At 49.8% G+C, this 19,037-nt stretch overlaps 1 protein-coding gene across 1 annotated transcript in view; it reads left to right on the top strand.

The window, feature by feature from the left end:
• Positions 1 to 18,387, top strand: part of PKP1 (plakophilin 1) — a gene marked incomplete at both ends in the record, with an annotated part of 44,423 nt that extends 26,036 nt beyond the window's left edge. Inside the window, 10 exons of the mRNA XM_084220750.1 lie at positions 1,864 to 2,008; positions 4,175 to 4,382; positions 5,062 to 5,239; positions 7,301 to 7,415; positions 8,506 to 8,661; positions 8,765 to 8,941; positions 11,234 to 11,387; positions 11,835 to 12,021; positions 16,948 to 17,032; positions 18,316 to 18,387. Of these exons, the coding sequence (XP_084076876.1) occupies positions 1,864 to 2,008; positions 4,175 to 4,382; positions 5,062 to 5,239; positions 7,301 to 7,415; positions 8,506 to 8,661; positions 8,765 to 8,941; positions 11,234 to 11,387; positions 11,835 to 12,021; positions 16,948 to 17,032; positions 18,316 to 18,387 (1,477 nt within the window). The remainder of the gene's footprint in view (positions 1 to 1,863; positions 2,009 to 4,174; positions 4,383 to 5,061; positions 5,240 to 7,300; positions 7,416 to 8,505; positions 8,662 to 8,764; positions 8,942 to 11,233; positions 11,388 to 11,834; positions 12,022 to 16,947; positions 17,033 to 18,315) is intronic.
• Positions 18,388 to 19,037: the final 650 nt, after the last annotated feature.

Raw genomic sequence — 19,037 nt, 5'->3', positions numbered from 1 at the left:
AAAGTGGAATGAGGTTTACCCAGCCTTAGACATGGAATGCTTAAGGTCCAACCCCAGACTGTTGTCTTTCATTCCTGCATACCAAGAGAGGCAGAGGTGTCTCCAGAGGGCAGGGCTTCCTTTCCTAGGAAAAACGTCCAAGACACAAAAGCAAGGTGGTTTTTGGAAGCACTGATTTCTTTCCACTGACTCCACAGGTGCTTGATTGAGTGATGCAGGCTGAGTGTAACTTTATGCCAGTGAGGGCAGTGGACACCAGAGTCCTTCATGCTACCATTTGTGTGAAATTCCCTGTGGAATTGTGCATATTATTCCCTGCTCTGTGCTGTGTGGAGGGGAGCCCTTAGATTCATAAGGATAAATGTTTTATCTCAGTGTAAGTGCTGCTGGTGGTGACCACATGTCCTTTCCAGACCTTTATTCTTTACATTCCTTGGGCACAGTCAAAGCAACTCTGTCCATCCCATGCCTGGAAGTGCTACTGTCTTGTGGTGAAATTTAACACTTTAAGTGTAATGGTTCATTTAAAGAACTTATTAAAAATCACTGTTCTGTTGGTCTGTGGCATTGTCTGAAGATGAGCTGCCCCTCTACAGTCTCACTCCTGGTATGACATGTAGCAAAAATTTGTGTAAATAAATGTGGTTCAGTCAGGGACTGATTTCCTGACCTCCAGGTGAAACTCCCCATCAGTCCCAGGGAGCATTGTCACCCAGGCACAGCCACAACTTCAATGGCCTGGGAAAGCCCTCACACTTTTGGCTTCCATACACTGCTAATGAAGCCTTTCTCATTTGTATCCTGTCACTGCTGACTCCAAGCAGGAGTTTGGCTTTGACTCTCCTCAGTCCTGGACTTTGCAAATTAATGCAGCCACCACTGCCATGAGCTGAGATCCCCATGCAGCCTCTGCAGGATTCAGCTGCAAGGGTGCTGAGAGGAGACAGGAACCTTCAATTACATTAATTTCTATAACTGGAAGCACAAACAAGCTTTACAGTTCAGACCCTCTGAAAGTTTGGACCCTTTTCTAATTTTAAGTGGTTAAAACATCACAGATGGTACTGAATAAGAACAAGCCAAAAAGAGCAGGACCTTCACGTTTCTAAACAAGTGGCAGAACCTCCAGGTGTTTGTATTTCTCCTGAGGCTCCAGTCCTGCTACAAGCCAGAGGAATTCATATCCTTCCTCTTGAGTTGCAGGCACATTCTTTACCTCTAACAGGGAAGATGACAGTGGTCAGCTTTTATACGAGCTTGGAGCCAGTCAGGGTGAACATCCCCTGAGAGCAGGGTGTCTCAGAGCTATTATTAGCATTTCATACACTGCCTATTTGTCCCATCACTCCTGACAAGCCTTTTCCTGAGGGATCTGCTTGAACTTCCCAAGACCATCAACTGCGCTCACATTTCTGCTTCCACCACCTCTCACATCAAAGAATCCCATGCTGTGGGAAAACCACCTTCCTGTGTTACCTTGTCCTCATCCCCTGGCAGATGGTTTCACTCCTGTCCACTCACTCCTTTATTTGGGGAACAATGAGCTGGGTCTCTGTTCATTAAACTTCCACTTTGGGCATTATCAGACATCCACCACCTCAACCCAGCTTCTTTCATTTTCTGTCTCCTTTGCTTGTGGATAGACTGGATCTGGAATTTATTACCCTTAGTGCTCTTCACTGTGTCTTTTCCATCTTTTACCATCTCTTCTTTTGAGACAGAGAAATCAACTAGAAGTGCAGTCTGTGGTCTGTGTCTCAATGTGATAATATTTTATCATTGATGCCTTCCCAAGAACTCCCAGTGCTGACATAGCTGTCTTGGCTGAGCACTCACCCAGTTCTGTATTTGTCTTTGACACAGGATCTGTGGTGATGAGATTGATGCTGGCACCATGACCATCCAGAAGGCCATCCAGCTCCTGTGCTCCTCTGATGACAAGTACCAGGCCATGGGGGCTTACTACCTGCAGCACACCTGCTTCCAGGATGAGTCTGCCAAGCAAGAGGTGAGCAGCCTCCTCCAGTGCCACACCGGGGCTGATGGCATGAGAGAGGGATGGGACTGGTTTTCCTTAGTGCCAAGGATCCATAGGTTCCCTTGATTTTCATGAGGGTGCTTTGTACCTCTTTCATCAGGTTCAGGTATTACTAAAGTAGATTTTTCAGCTATTGATGGCCACTTTCTCACAGCAGCAGTTGGTCAGGATTTAATGCCTGGAATAGTTTCTGGGTAGCAGGGAGATTGTTCCTGTTTTCACCACGAGTTGTTTTGGCACAGGGTGATGGGGTTTGACAGTGTGGAAGCTGCCATCCATTGTTCTCTCCTGGGGGCAACTGCACCCAGTTCCACATCAATCTTTCCCTATCTAGGAGCTACAGAGTCAGAGCCAGACAAAGCTGCTTTAAATCCCACTGTGAACTTTGCTGGGCATTGGCCAGTGACCCTGCAGCCCTTTGCTAGCCTTTTTCACAGCCCTTTTCCAGACTGTTTCAGCCACCTGAGCCAATGGGCTAATTAGTGATCATGTACAAAGATAATTTTGCACATCCATAATGCTGGCTCCCCCATCCTGGAAGTGTCCAAGGCAGGTTGGGTGGCACTTGGAGCACCCTGGGATAGTGGAACATGACCCTGCCCATGGCAGGGGGTGGGATAGGATAAGTTTTAAGGTCCTTTCCCACCCAAACCCCTCTGTGATTCTGTGATACATGACCACAGAGATGCCATTCTGATAGCACAGGCCATTTTTCTGATGATCTTACTCCTCAATTCCTTTGCCAACATGCAGCAAAGGAAGTATACTGAAGGATGGATCTGCTGTGGCAAGGATGTCACTAAAGTTTATCCCCACCCTGGATTTACTGACTTGCCAACCCTTTAGAAGTGGCTTTCCCTGTCCAGGCACAGCAGTGGAGCTGGAAGCGCTGGCCCGGTGTGGGGCTGCGCCCCTGCACCCTGGCTGTGCCTGGATGAGTGCAGGTGCCCAGCCCACGTTCAGGTGGCCCATTGTGGGGTGGCCACACCCTTTGTTACCGTTGCAAACCCTCTCTGAGCACTGGGCCGTCCCATCCTTCCCAGGATGACGTGCCAGAGCAGGTCGGTGACTCATCCCAGCACACGCTTGTTTTCCTTCCCTCCCAAGAGGTGCTCGTTCATTGTCCATTGTCAGCAGCCGTCAGCCGAGGGGCGTTTGTGGCAGGACGGGCTCCGGGCGGGATCAGGGCCGCTGCAGAGCCCATCCCACAGCGGCAGCGCTCAGCGGTTGGAGAGCTCAGCTGCAGGGATCCGCCTTCAAAGCTCCCTGTGCCGTGTGTGGTGTCCTGCAGGGCAGGGCTCCCTCCACTGCCTGCGGTTGACCTCGAGGGTGGTGACACTGGCCGTGACCATCCCTCTGAGCTCAGCCTGTGATCTCAGGGTGCAGATAAATGACCACAGCATGTCATTAGATTGCTATAAATGGCCTCTGCGCATAGGCAAGGCTGCATTTCCACTTGGTGCAGACTGTGCACCAAGCTGAAAGTTTGCAGGAGCACATTTCCATCAGCAGAGAACTCTGTCTATGGCCATTACTCACAGACAGTCACTCCTGCAGTTTGAGCTTTTGGCTCCGACCTCCAGTCCAGGAACTCTGTGCTTGTGACCCACAGCCTGAACCAGACTTGTCATCTCTGGCCCTCGTTCCCTGGCAGCTCTGCTTCTTCAGCTCCCCCAGGATGGTCTGTCTGACCCCTGGCACTGCTGGGGCAGTTCTGGGTGTCCCTGTCCCAGCAGTGTCCTGTGCTCTGTGCTGATGGCCTGTGTCTGTCCCGTGTCTCTCCCAGTGCTCTGTGCTCATGTCCCCTGTCTGTCCTGTGTCTCTCCTAGTTCTCTGTGCTCATGTGCCGTATCTGTCCCATGTCTCTCCTGGTGCTCCATGCTCATGTCCCATATCTGTCCCATGTCTCTCCTGGTGCTCCATGCTCATGTCCCATATCTGTCCCATGTCTCTCCTGGTGCTCCATGTTCATGTCCTGTGTCTGTCCCATGTCTCTCCTGGTGCTCCATGCTCATGTCCCGTGTCTGTCCCATGTCTCTCCTGGTGCTCCATGCTCATGTCCCGTGTCTGTCCCATGTCTCTCCTGGTGCTCCATGCTCATGTCCCGTGTCTGTCCCATGTCTCTCCCATGTCCAGGTCTATCGGCTGGGGGGCATTGCCAAGCTCGTGGAGCTGCTCCGTAGCCAGAACCAGAACGTGCAGCGGGCGGCAGCCGGAGCCCTCCGGAACCTGGTGTTCAAGAACCCCACCAACAAGATGGAAACCCGGCGGCAGAACGGGATCAGGGAGTGTGTGAGCCTCCTCCGCAGGACAGGGAACACTGAAATTCAGAAACAGCTCACAGGTACCCCAAGTCTGCTCAGCCAAGAGGTTTGCCTTGCCTGGGGTCTGCAGCCCTGGTGCTGCCCTAGCACAGAGAGGGAGTCTTCTGCTTCTCTTGCACCAAAGGGTGACCTAAATCAGAAAGCAGAGGAGGTCCTGGCCCTTCCATGTTCCATAAGGATTCCTCAGTGCCTGTTGAGGAAGCACCTGCCCCAGGTCCCCTCCCAGTTATGGTCACCCTGCCATTCCCACTCCTCCCTGCGCCCTGGCCCCAGTTCTGTTCCCAGGGATGGCCAAGGGAGCTGCCAGCCCTAGTAGGATTGGCTGAGGTCTCTCCTTGGTGCCTCACCTTTGTCTGAGGAGTTGATGGAGTTTTTTGGTGCAGGTCAGCCTCAGCTGTGCCCCAAGTTTTATGTGCAAGCCTTTCCAAGATCCCTGGAGAGATGCTGTCGCCTGCAACCTAATAGCAATAAACAGCAATTTTGGGAGGAGGAAGGATGCTTAAATGTCCACCTCCATGTGGACCCATCCTGCCTGTCTCCCATAGGGATGGACAGGGACCAAGGTTTCAGGCAGCCTCTGCACTCTCAGCTCAGAGTGGTGAAGGGAAGAAGGATTTTGGTGCTGGAATCACCCAAGCTAAACAAAGTTCCTAATGCATATGACCTTGTGCTTGAGCTTGTGTCCCATGCCCTTCCTAGGACTGCTCTGGAACCTCTCCTCCACTGATGAACTAAAAGAAGAGTTGATACAGGAGGCTCTGCCTGTGCTGACAGACTGTGTTATCATCCCTTTCTCGGGCTGGTCTGATGGCAGCTGCAACAGGACACGAGAAATTATCGACCCAGAAGTGTTCTTCAATGCCACAGGATGTTTGAGGTGAGTCACCAGGCAGGGACTGACTGTAGCTTGTGTCTGTGGGCAAAAGCTAAAGCCATCTAAATCTTCTTACAATGAGCTGAATTCATGCTCTTTACAATTGCGTTAATGAAAAAATCTCCTTGAGAAAGTTTTCTTGACTAAGAGAAGGTGCAGAAAAAAATTGCATGTAAAATACTTTTCTAGTAGCTTTTTATTTTAATAATTTTGTTCTTACTGAGTTTCTTCTCAAAAAAAAAAGGATGTTGTTTTGTGCACTAATGAAACTCATCAGTGTTTAGCTCAGACCAGGAAACTGGACAGACTTTGCCTTTAGAGTTTTGAGGCTTCCAGAGAAAACAAACTGATTTAGGGTTTAGGTGACAAAAAGAAGAATTCTGTATGTGGGGAAAACAAGCATTTTCCACTTCTTTTGATAAATGTTTTAGTACAGAACAGTCCCATTGTCCTGGACTTTTCCTGGCTCATTTCATCTGGAGACTCAGCTACGAAACAGGAGGTGCAGACTGAGCCCAGAGTAGTTTATTTTGTTCACGGGAAACCAGAGTCCTTTTGTAGAGGATCTTCGCCCTGACTTGCTGTTTCTCCTACTTTCCTCCTCCACTTGGATATGAGCTCCTTGTCTCAATGGGAACAAGTGGAGCAAAAAACCTGCCCTGTATAATGAGGTGCTTTCATCAAGGGAAGCTCTCCCCGAGGGAGGCAGCGCCAGCCGCGCCCTTCCCAGACATGCAGCTCGCAGGAGCTGGAGCTGCTTATGAAACGAGAGGCTGATCATGGCAGGGCCTTTGGAGACCTGATACCATCAGCTTCTGTGGCTGGGAACTGTGTCTGGGAGATAGGGAGTGCTGCTCCCTCCTTGCCTGTCCTGGAAGGCAGCTCCCCGAGCAGCTGCGACTCGGGATGTGTGGGATATGGTGGGTATGAGCTGCTCTGCTTTAAGGCCATCCCAGCCTACCAGCACCATAAAATATCCCATTAAAATGAGGGAAAGACAATGACAACAGCTTGTAAAAACCCTGTGGAGTTTAACTGGAGGTAGGCTCTACCTTCTGAAACTGATCCCAGCCTGTGGCAGCAGTGCCCAAGATCCCAAGGAAGACTGGCAGCTGCAGGTCAGCAAGAGAGCTCCAGAGGACTGAGGGAGCAGGACTGGGGAGCAGGAAGAGTAAGGGAAGTTGGGAGTTGGATCCAGAGCCCCTGCTCCAAGGGCTGAGCCAGGACTACTCTGAGTCACTGCCCTGCCACATCAGAACACAGGGATGAGAACAGCCCTGGGTTTGCCCTGGGCCCGAGCCATTGCTGCTCAAGCATTTCTGGATTGCAGATGAATCCATGTTAATGAGGAGGCTGCAAATCACAGTGAACATCAGATCCAGTTCTGGAACGCCTGCAGTGAATATCTCACAACCACTGCCAACCTCTCTTTGTTTTTCATTTGCAAGCTATAAGGCAATAAAATAGGGGATAAAAAAAAAAAAAACCAGAACAACAAAATCCGTATCCTGTTACTGCAAAAACTCCCCTGTCCTGACAGCTGCCGGTGTCCAGGAACCCATTTTGACCTCACAGATGGGTCAGTCCCTCTGGCAAGAGCCATTGCTGGTCTCCAGCATTTCCAGCCCATTTCCCACACAGATGTTGCTGCTGACCCTGGGTCTGTCTGTGCTTACAACCCTGTGCACCTTCCTGATGATCACAACAAGCCCAGATAGTCTTTAGCCAGTCTTCCCTTTGGAAACTCTACTCAGGAGACAGTGTCTGTGTAGTGGCACATGCAGAGCCTCTGAGGCAACCTCCTGCTGGTGACTGCCCCTAGGAAGGTGTCTTCTATGTAGAGCTCCTTGCACAACGTGTTCCAGGTGAAATCAGTCCCAAAGAGCAGCAAGAGAGCTGTGCACTGGTGCAGTCCCACCAAAGGCCTCCAGAACAGGAGCAGTTCTTCAGCCTTGCTGAACCTGCCAAAAAATCCCTGGATTCAGTGACAACCATAGCCAGAACAGAGCCCAACTCACCCTCTTTCCTCTTTGTCCCCTGCCGTGCTCCTCGATGGCTTCTCAGGAACCTGAGCTCTGCAGACATGGGGCGCCAGACCATGAGGAATTACCCTGGCCTGATCGACTCTGTCATGACTTACACCCAGAACTGTGTGGCCTCCAGCCGCCCTGATGACAAGGTACCAGCTGCTGCCCTGGGCTGTCCAGCCCCACAGTTAGCAATTGCAACCCTGGGAATGCTTCAAAATCCCTTTCCAACAAACACAAGAGGTGGCTGGACTCTCTGGCTGCTCTTGTCCTTCCAAGCCTCAGTGGGATCTGTTGGAGAGTTGTAAGTCTTTGGGCCTCTGGGCCAGAAGTAGAGTTGGGCTTTAAAATTTTCTTTTAACAAAAACAGATGAATGGTAGAATACTTTGGCTTCTGAGTCCCCAGAATATTTCCCCTTCCCCTTCCCCATCCCCTTTCCTTCCAGCATCCTCATATCCATCTCTTGCTCTTTACCCTCACATCTTGCCATCCAGCAGGACTCATCCCCAGCTTAGTACCATGCTCAGCAGGAAGCCAGGAGTTGGCATCTCTTTGCCAGTCCCCTGACTGTGATTGATGGCTGTGTGTGAGCAGCATTTGCCTTGGACAAAAAAGTGTTGTAGACACCTTTCAGACGTAACCCTCAAAGTTACCAAAGTTATTTTGAATTCTCTCTGGATTGAGAAAACCCTCTTTTTGGGATTGCTTTTGCAGGACGCCCCTTTCCAGCAGCACATACAAAACACAGCTCTTTGGAAATGTAACCACAAGTTCTAGTGTTAGTTATGGGTATCCACCCAAAATTCTCCTTTGCTCTTCACATTGGGCAGTCCGGCATCCAGGGAAAGGAGGCCTAAAGCCTGTTCTTGGTAAAAAGTGTCACCTGATCTGTAGTGATGACTCAGAGAGGGTCATTGGAAGTTACCTCTGGGTGAGAGGGGCATTTCAAGATTCGGAATTTCATGGTTTGATCCAACCACTCTCACACTCTCTTTTCCTGTTTGCCAACTTGTCTGTGGCAAGTGAGACCTCCCAATGTTTTCTGGGTCAGCAGCTCACTGATATCCTTCCTTCACATCTATTCCAGCTCCTTCCCTCCCATCCCTTGCTCCCTGAACAAGGCTAAAGAGCATCTGTGGTGCTAAAAAGCTAATTATGGCCCAGTCCATGTCCTCTCTGGTGCTGCTCCGTAGTTTTCTGCCTAATGTAATGTTTGCATTTGTCTTCTGGGGGTGATGCAGTCTGTGGAGAACTGCATCTGCATCCTGCACAACCTCTCCTACCGCCTGGATGCTGAAGTTCCCAACAAATACACCCAGCTCAACCACATGGCCCGGAGCGTTTACATGGACAAAACTCTCACAGGCTGCTTCAACAGCAGGAGTGGGAAAATGGAGGTAGGATGTGCCACAGAGGGATTGGGAATGTGATATTCAGCCCCAGGCAGGGGCTGCAAAGGAAGAGCAGGATCTGAACTCCCTGTTTCTCATGTCTTTGCAGAATGATGAGTATGGGGTTCCCCTTCCTGAGGAGGATTTCAAACCCAAAGGCCCCAGCTGGCTCTACCACTCAGATGCCATCCGCACCTACCTGTCCCTGATGGATCAGAGCAAGAAGGATGCCACCCTGGAAGCTTGTGCTGGAGCTCTGCAGAACCTCACTGCGAGCCGAGGGCTGGTAAGAGCTTCCCTCTCCTCGACATGTGTCAGCACCTCCATGGAATCAGAGAGTCAGTAAGGCTGGGAACACCACTAAAGTCCCTGATCATCATCACTTCTCAGACATGAAAAAGGAAAATGTCCTCCTTAAACCTCAGGGCACCACAGCCAGTCTCTCCATAGTGTTTGATCCAGTGGGATACTAACTCCAGACTCAGGGTCTCATGGGGAGCTACAGGCAGCATCCCAAGGATCTATCCCAGACCCAAACACTGGGTTTCCAAGTTTCCCCAGTCTGTTGGTCGCACTGCCAGCAGCTGCTGGTACTGGCACGCTCCCCCAGGGCAGCAGTGAGGGTGAGCCCAGATGTGCACCCCTAGCCAGATGTGATGAGCGATGGGAGAAGGGTTGAGCCACCGCCCGTGCGTGTGCTCCAAGGGGAGGTGGCTCTAATGACAGGGTGGGTTGTGCTGTGGATTGTGGCTTGTCCACACCTCAGAGCTACCTGTAAAATAGCTGTGACAGATGTCCTGACCCGTGGGCACGGCAGCGTGGCGGTGCCAGGGGCTGGCTGATGCTGTGGCACCGAGAGGGACACGTCACAGCCGCGGCTCCGCGGGCCCACGTCACTGCCCTGGGCACGTCCTCGCAGGCTGCCTCCCCTGGGACAGCCCTTGACTTGTCTGTTTGTGCCCAGCTCCATCAATCCCAATTGAAATAAGATGGATGGGGAGATAAAGAGATAATGATTCCATAGGTAGGAGAGGCGTGTCACGTGTGGGGAGTGTCCCACCCAGGGGTGACTCACTCTGAGCCTTCCCTGCTGGGATAGCATTAACCTGCCAGCTCTGATCTCCTTTTGTCACAACGATTTCCATGCTAAATAATTGGGAACCTTGTCTTTTGGCAATTTAACTAAGCAGTTCCACGAACCAGAAGGTGGAGAGAGGCTGTCACATACGGGCAGAGCTGGTCAGGGAATTGGGGCTGGAGTTCTGTGCTCCAGGGAAAAGAAAATTTCAGCAATCAACAACATTGCACAAGGGACAAACAACCAAACCCAGCTCTGACAGTGCTGGAGTAACTTAATTCAGCCTCCTGGCATGGAATGGCTGAAATTTGTCTGGGTGTGCAGAAGTGGCTCCTCCCCTGAAGGGTCTCATTCCAGCTCAGAGCTGGAGCTGGAGTTGCTGAGTTTGCTGTCATTTGATGGAAAGTGAATCTGGGGATGAGCTTATGGAGCTTGCTGTGATCCTTTAGCTCATAGAATATGGCTCTGAATATCCTTCAGCTGTGCTTTACACACCCCAGTCCGGCTGGTGTGAATGTGGAACAGGGCACATTTTCCAGACCCTTCTCTCCATTCCCATCTCACTGTTGATGGACATGTGTCTCCAGCAGCCTTTTTGGTGGGGCAGCTGAGTTCAGTTTAAGTTCTGTCAGTAAGGGCAGTTTATTCAGATGTGCCTGAGCTCCTCTGCCCTGGCTGCATCCTGAGACCTTCTACATTTGCAAGCACAAGATCACATCTAGGATGAGTATTTTTGGTCCTCAGACTGTTTTTTAAAGGCATCCATTATCTGTTCCTGCTCCCCCACAGCCCTTTGTATCATGGCAGGGAGCTGTGAAGGGCCAGGACAGGGAGCTGCCAGGAGGTTGTGAAGGGCAAGGGCAATGTGGACATAAAAGCAAAGTTTCTCCAGCATTTGGGATGTCAGTTGAGTGATCAACTGCTCCACTGGGGCTGCTGAGAACAGCAGCAGCTGCATCACACCACATGAGAGGCTGACTTTTCAAATGTCACAAAATAATGGAATCATTAAGCTTGGAAAAGCCCTCTAATATCACTAAGTTCAGCTATTCACCCATGTTCACCACTAACCCATGTCCCCAAGTGCCCCATCCACGTACTTTTTGAACATTCTGAGGGATGGTGACTCCACCACTGCCCTGGACAGCTGTGCCACTGCTTGGCAACTGCTTTGGTGAAGAATTTTCCCCAGTATCCAGTCTAAACCTTTCCCCTTGTGTCCTGTCCCTTGTTCTGTGGGAGCAGAGCCCACCCCCTGCTGGCTGCACCCTCCTGTCAGGGAGTTGAGGAGAGCCAGAAGGTCCTCCCAGAGCCTCCTTTTCTCCAGAATCCCATGACTGTGGGGAAGAGAGGTAAAACTGACAAAGTGGGATTATGGCAGCAGGAGAAAGGATTGTACAGTGCTCATTTGTGGTACAGTCACGTTCCTCCAGGCCTGACCATCATCCCAGCTGTTTCCCCCTGGCACTGTAAGTCATGGACTCCTGTGTTGTCCCTCAGATGTCCAATGCCATGAGCCAGTTGATTGGGCTGAAGGAGAAGGGGCTGCCCCGCATTGCTCGGCTGCTCCAGTCCAACAGCTCCGAGGTCGTCCGCTCCGGGGCCTCTCTGCTGAGCAACATGTCCAGGCATCCTGTGCTCCACAAAACCATGGGTAAGTCCTTCCCCATGCTGGATCCCAGCTCTCAGCTCTGGGGGATCTGCCCAGCTTGCTTTGTAAGCCCCATAAGGAGACTTAGCCGTGCTCCAGAACTGGGCAGAGCAGTGTCATTTCCTCTGGCCCCAAGGACAGTGACCCTTGCTGTGTGACACAAGCTGTGCTTTATGGACACTAACAAACCTGCAGGACCACAAGGGTGATGGTGTTTTGGGAACTGAGTTGGACTTCAGTGTCTGTGGCCAACAACACTGCCCTTCCAAAGGCCTGCAGACCTCGTTTTGTCTTGGGAAAATCCACTCATGACAAAGATGCCATTGCTGTCCAACACTTCCCAGTGTCTCCCTGCAGAGATAATTCTGCTTGGTGTTAACAAAAATAGCATCATTCACTCGTGCCAGATTGTGTTTAATTGTTGATTGGAACATTCCTCCACCTCTTTAGCTCACCAGGTGCTCCCAGATGTGTCCCGTCTCCTGTCGTTCCAGTCTGGAAACACCAGCAGCTATGGGGAGATCATGACATCAGCTTGTTACACTCTGAGGAACCTCATCATGTCCAACCCCCACTTGGGAAAGTCTTACCTGTCCAGCAACTTGCTAAATAATGTAGTGAGCCTGTGCCGGAATGGGTGAGTGTGGGGCACGAGGCAGGGGCAGGGACAGAGCCAGACTGACCCCAGAGCCCTCCCAGCACCCTTTGGAGCCAGACTGGAGCATTATTCCTTCCTAATAAAGGAACTAGGTGTGTTGGTGGGCAGAAATCCTCAGCACTGGTTTCTTGGAAACAGGCAGGAGCCATCCAGGGTGGGATTTGCAAAAGGACCTCTGGAAATTTTCTGGCTGAATTTTAGGAATTTCTAAAAAGAACTGAAGCACCAACATCTGAAAGTCTTTTAAAAATAGGACTTAAAGAGCTTATGAAAAAAAGGAGAAGTGACTTTTTACACGAGCAGATAGTGACAGAACAAACAGGAATGGTTTCAAACTAAAAGAGGAGACATTTATACTGGATATTAGGAATAAATTCTTCCCCATGACAGTGGGAAGGCCTTGGCACAGGTTATCCAGGGAAGCTGTGGCTGCTCCATCCCTGGAAGTGCCCAAGGCCAGGTTGGATGGGGCTTGGAGCAACCTGGGCTAATGGAAGGTGTCCCTGCCCATGGCAGGGGGTGGGAATGGATGGGCTTTAAGGTCCCTTCCAACTCAAACCACTCTGGGGTTCTCTGATCTATGAAAAATTCCAGCCCTCAGAACAGGGGATGTCAGTGACTTCCTGACTCCTGGGCTTCCCTCAAACCTTGTCATGAAGGTTGGGTCTGAGGTTCAACACTGCAGGTTCACAAGGATTGTGATTAACTTTTTTGTACAAATGTGTTCATCTTTTAGTTGAATCATCTTCCTCAAGATGCAACTCTGGGGGAACACAGACAGGAATTATTTTAGGCACCTTCCTGGTCTGCTCCTGTATTTTACACCAGCTGAGCAATATTATCATATTTTACCTCTTTCTATTTTAGGACGTGGTTTGGGGTTTGGTGGTAGGAATTGTGTCCTGTTTGTTATCCATATTCCCTGCAGCACAAGCCTGTCAAGCCTTGCCAAGTTCTGTGTTCATTTCTGGCCAAACTGGTGTTAAACTTCCATTATCTTCGACCATGTTCTCTCCTTCCTAGGCTTTCATCTCTCCTGCCATCTGTCTTTGTTTTAAAATGCCTTAGACAAGTAACCCATTGTTTTCTGTTGTGAAAATCCATTTGCATGCCTTCATCATCCTTTGATAAAGTTATTCCAATCCACCTCTTGTTCCATGGCAGAGACACTCTCTGTCATTACACGGGGCCTCCTTGTTTAGGTTGGGGCTGGGCCAAGGAGCATTGCTTGCTCTATTTGCTGCTTTTACTTGCTTCCACTCTCCAATGAGCCCAATTACCATGAAACCCAGCCCTCTCCTAAGCCCTCCTTGTTTTGAATGGTATTTACTCGTGCTGAAGTCCTGCTGTGGCTCCTCAGACCAGTGCTCAGTAATTTGCTGCTCCAGCACAGCTTTGCACAACCCAGGCTGGGAACACTTTAATTGCCTTGGCTGCTGGGGATGAGCTTTCTTGGAGGTGAGTCACTGGACTGTGAGGAGTTGTCCAAACTCTGGAGGTGTCTCCAGTCCTGCCTGGATCACAAAGTCCTCCCGAGAAACTTCCCAGTTCTTACAATGTCCAAAACTTGATTTGTTCCTTTGCCTCCATTATTCATTTTTGTCCCCAGAGATTTTTTAAGCTGTTCACTTCTTAGGGAGAAAGCAAAGGAGAACAATTTCCACCCAGGACTAATCTTACTTGTCCAAGCTGTATTATTTCAGGCTGTTCCAGCAGAGCAGTTGGAGAGACTTTCGACTCTTGCTGGGTCCCAAAGTGAAATTTTCCTGGTATCACATGTTGCCTGTGAGGATAAACAAGAAAAAATAGGGTGGGATTTGTGCAGTCCTACATCAGAAAGAGCCTCCCCCTCAATAAATCTCCTGCTCTCAGTGTGGTTCTGAATGTGGTGAGTCCCACATCATCACCCTCCTCCTTCCCAGCACTGCAGGCAGCTGAGATGGGGAGGACAGGGGGCTCAGGGGTGCCCCAGTAGCCAGGGAGGACCCAGGGACACCCTGCACCCTGTCAGGACTTGGCAGTTTTCTCTGTTAGTCTGCCTCAGGTCCCTGTGGACATTCCCTGACCCCCAGGCTGGGGCTGGTGTCTGGCTGTTCCCTCCCTGTGTCTCCTCTGCCACCCACAGATCCTGCCCTGTTTCTGAGCTGGGCTCTCACTGCACTACCAGCTGCAAACCAGGAGCTCCACCTGCTCAAACAGCTTCAGAGGCATAGCTTAGAAAGAGACTCCAGGTTCCAGACCAGTGAGTTATGCATCTTGCCCTTTCCCATGTCCTCCTCCCTTCCCATGTTTTTTTCTCCTCATGTTTCTCATAGCTGGCTTCTGACAGAAAGGCAGAAAGGGTTCAGCACTTTATCTGATGGATGTGGTTTCTTCTTCTTCCTGGAGCATCCCAATTAAGTAATTGTCTGTGTTTCCTGCAGATGCTCTCCTCTATGACATGGAGCTCATGGTCAAATGGGGTTCCTTCACTCTTCATTATTTTTAATTGAAGTTGCCAAAATATTGAATATTTCCCTCAGTTTCTGGTGGTGTTTCTGAGAACCAAGCCACTGGACCTGATTTATTGGGGTGTTTGGTTTCCTTTTTGTTTTTCTTCTCCAGCTGTCTGAAAAACATTTCTCTGCTCATTTTCAAGCAACATTATTTCACTGATTAAATTAAAATTCTCCTCATTAATTCTACTGGCTGCACTCAAAGCTTTTCCCAAAAATCTCTCCTTGTGCTTTAGAGCATCACATTTGCAGTTTATCCCTTCACCATGGATTTATTTATGTTTCTCTTTGTTCCTTCACTTTTCACACTTTTGCTATTGCAGTTTTATTTTGCAGTTCAATTGCACCACAGCATTTCACCAAAATTAATCTTTCAAGAAACTCAGGTCTTCCCTTGATTATTCCCTGAGCCAGAGAGTTCTTCTTATCCACACATTTCCAAATTTCCCATTTCTGCCAAAGATTGCTGCTTGATATCAATTTCATAATCTCTTGCTTGTTCTGGGAATTCCTTGCCATTCTCAGTGACACACCTTAAGTTCTTTGTACATTTGTCCTTTGATGAAGGATTATTTCTCCCCTTTATTTGATATCTGTGAACAAGATTCTTATCTTTTTTGCCCCCATTCTGTTTCTCCCCATTCCCCACCATCTCCTTCTGATTGTGTCTTGTTTATGTTTTGCTGGCTGTAGCTTTTTGGATGACTCCTGCCACTGCCACCAGGGGACATCTCCCTCATTGCCTTTCCACAATTTTTCATGAATAATTCTATTTGTAAAAGACAGATGGTACTTATTTAAAATCAAGTTTGATTTTCAGGCAATTTGTTATTAAGGAATTTCCCCACCAAATCAGCTGTCCTTGATATTCTGCTGTGTTTTACTCACTACTATATTCACACTGCTTTGTTTGGGATATGCTGCTTTACCTCCTGAAGTTGGCATCACAGCTCCACCAGCCCATATTGAGCTTTTTATACCTAAATTGTAGCAGTCAATGCTGTAAGAAACAGTCAGTGCCACTTCTTCAAATGAAGAGTCGAGAACTTCTTCTGCCTGAATTCATAATTGACTCAGATACTGATGCTGGTAATTTTGGCTTGAAAATACAAAACTTCTGAGATGTTCTCTGGAGACAGAGTGGCAGAAAGCACACGAAGTTTTTTTTTTTCAAAAATAAGAGAGAATTACTCTGGCTTAGGAAGAGAGAAACAACTTGAAACTACAAATCCTTGAAAGAGAGAGTTCAGTTCATGCTCTGCCTTTCTGATTACAGGGACCCTTGGGTTTGTAGGGATTTAAGGGCTTTTCAGCCACAGACAACATTTCAGGCAAAAAATGTTTTAAAACATTGTTATTCTGGTGACAGAGCATAGTGTGCTTATAACTACAGAAGAGATTTGGCAATAAAACCTGTTTTTTCTGTCCCAAAGCATTGCTCAGGAATTTCTGGCTGTCCTCCAGCCCTCCACACAACACTAGGAGCTGCACAACACCTTTGAAGTTTATGACCAAGTTAAACTCGATCATTTCTTTGGTAACAGCTGCTGTGTATGTCAGAGAAATGCTTCAAAATTTACTGGCTGTGGTTCCATCCCTGTCTTCCCACACTCCAAGTGGAGTTGATGTCCCAGGTTCCTCATGATCTATTGGTCCCATTTCTTGTAGGCCTTTGGGGACTGTTTTGAGGAATGTTTTGAGGACTGTTTCTGAGGGCACAGGGTTTTGTGGAGCTGTATCAGACAGGGAGGGCCCTGAGCTTGGTCCTGTTCCTCTCCATCATCCTGGGTGGGACAGGCTGAGGCTGCTGCCCTGAACCCAGAGCAGGAGTCTCCCACAGGCAGAAGGAGGCCCAGGAGATCAGGAGCAGCCATGGGAGCCAGCAGGGAGGGGATATCTGGGTATGAAATGTTCCAAAATTATAAGAAGTCCTGCAATGACTCACGGTTTCGAGCTGTTACGTGAGCAGGTATCTGTTCCCTTGTGCTGAGTAAGGGCTCTGGGCTGCTTGCAAATGTTGTTATTGCAAAGGCTCCCATCCCTTGTTCTCTCCAGACAGCTCCAAGCCCGCTCCTCTGCCCCCTCCCAGGAGATCCACCCACGCTGGGAGTCCCTGCAGACTCCAGCAAAGGGCTGGCACTATTTCCCTTCTCTTTCCCTCTCTCAAATTTCAGACTCAGCTCAGTTTTATGCTCATTTTCTCACTCAGATCCTTCTCTCTCATTTGCCCTGCTCTGGTGACAGTTGTTGTCACACAACATTGCTGAGAGAGCAGGAGAGTGTTAGTGACAGACTTGTTCATGGCTAGCCGGGCTCCCAGCTGGAGCTGGGTTTGTCCCAGTGGTCAGCAGAGTCTGTGGGGTGCTGCTCTGTGCCTGCCATAATCCTCCTGTTGCTTTCACCTCCCCAGCTCCTGTCCAAAAGCAGCTGAAGCTGCTCGACTTCTCCTGACAGACCTTTGGTCCAACAGGGAGCTCCAGAGTGTGCTCAAGCAGGTAAGGACAGCACTCCTGCTTCTGGGAGTCAGGAGCAGCCCTGGGTTGTTCACCTGCTGAATGGGGAGCTGGTGAAGCCCTGATCCTGCAGTGAGAAGGGCAGGGCCCAGGAGGAGCCTGGGGCACTTGGTCACCCACCTGCATCTGAGCAGGTGGCAGGGGGACACTGCTGGGACTCGCTCTGGGGACAAAGCAGAGGGTGTCATGCCTGTGTCAGACACCTTCCTCCCTGGGGGTGGTGCTGGCATGCTGCCCAGCACAGCCTCCTCACTCTGGGCTGGAAACTCTGGGTGTTCCAGCCTCATTTAGGGGATTCCCTTCACTGCAGTCCATCGGGTCCCAGCAGGTGCCTGGCAAGGTCCCTCCTCTCTTTCCCCTCATTTTCCTCTGTGTCCATAGCCCTGCCCTGTGGTTCCATCCCCCTGCAGTCAGAGTAAACTTTCAAACCAAGAGGAGAGGAGTATTTGGGATTTGTTTTACTCCCTGCAACAGAAGCTGGGAAGGTGCAGAGCCAAACAGGCACTGAGCCAACCCCAGCTCCAGCCCCCAGTTCCAGCTGCTCCCAATTCCCAGCTCCTGCTCCCAGTGGCTTTCTTTAAACAAGCTGGGTTTTTCCAACTCAAAAGCAGCAGCACCTGCAGAGACTACAGGGCCAAATTAAAGAGAAGGAGGGATCCCTACAAAGGGGAGCACCTGGAGGCAAAAGCAGATCATCCAAAGTCTGTTCCCACATTGACAGTGAGGGCTTTCTGCACAGGAGCTGGGGGAGTTTTGTGCCAGGCTCTGCTCGCAGCCCGTGCCAGCTCATTTTGGTGTGACTGAGTCACTCTGGTGTTCACACACAGGTTTATTGCAGAGGTTCCTGTCAGGAGAGGAGGATGGGAGTCTGCAGGGGCCCATGCACCAGGGGAAGACTTCTGCCCTTTTTTCAGAGTGAGGAACTAAATGAAACAATACTCAGTGAATGATTCAATAAAAGTTTCCTCCAAAAACCTGGAGGGGTCCAGCTCTGGGTTGATGGAAGGCAATGCAAGGAAAAGCCATCTGGTCTAGGGGAAGGTGTCCCTGCCCATGGCACGGGGTGGGATGAGATGAGCTTTGAGGTCCCTTTAACCCAAACCATCCCATGGTTCTGTCATTCTGTGGAGTTCATCAGTAAGGGTGACAAAGCTCCCCAGAGGGCTGACAGAGGAGGTTGGCTGAGGATGAAGCACACTTTGCTCAATTACTGCTCTGTAGAAGCTGATATGTACTCACTGCACTTCATGTTTCTGCTTTTTTAGCAAGGGTTTGATAAGAACATGATGGGATCTTTAGCTGGAACGACCTTCAGGACCCTCTCCTCCAGATTTTAGAGCCTCTCCATGCACATTCAGGCTGCAGGTGAGAACATGGTCCTTGTGGTGGATTTGGGACACAGGAATCCTTTGAGATTGTTGCTACTTTTGATCAGCCCAAAAGTATGTTTGTGAGATTTTCATCCCAAAATTTCCCAGCCCATTCTGTTTCTATGAGAGGTCAGAGGCTGTCCTGTCCCTGGGCCCAGGGCAGATGTTGCCCCCACTGCCCAGCTGTGCATTTTGGAGATGCTCAGCACAGATGTCACAGGACAGACAAAGCTGCTGGGCCCGACTGTGCCTCTCCCTTCCTTTGCCAAGCAATCACTGATTCAGTGCATTTTTCCAAACCCTCACAGGTGAGGCTCTTCTGGAATTCTCCCTGGCATTGCCCTCATTCCTGAACTTGGAGCAGTGTTATCCAGACAGTGCCAGTAATGTGCAGTGAATTCCAGCACATCCATGGCTTCATTAGCCTTAGCAATTGTTTGAGCCCTTAATCTGCCTGTCAACCTTAGGGCAGAGTTGAGAACCACATTCTGTCAACTGAAAATCCCAACAGAAAATCCAGGGAAGAGAAACCATGGGCAGAATTTCCAGGGCATCGTTATGGGTTTATATTCAGTGAGAAATGAGCATTTAACCTCATTTCTGATTTAACCATCAGG

Source organism: Fringilla coelebs (assembly GCF_963513975.1).
Source record: "Fringilla coelebs genome assembly, chromosome: 23".
NCBI lineage: Eukaryota > Metazoa > Chordata > Aves > Passeriformes > Fringillidae > Fringilla > Fringilla coelebs.
Note: the sequence above shows the minus strand (reverse complement) of the source record. Positions and strands in the feature narration are given on the sequence as shown.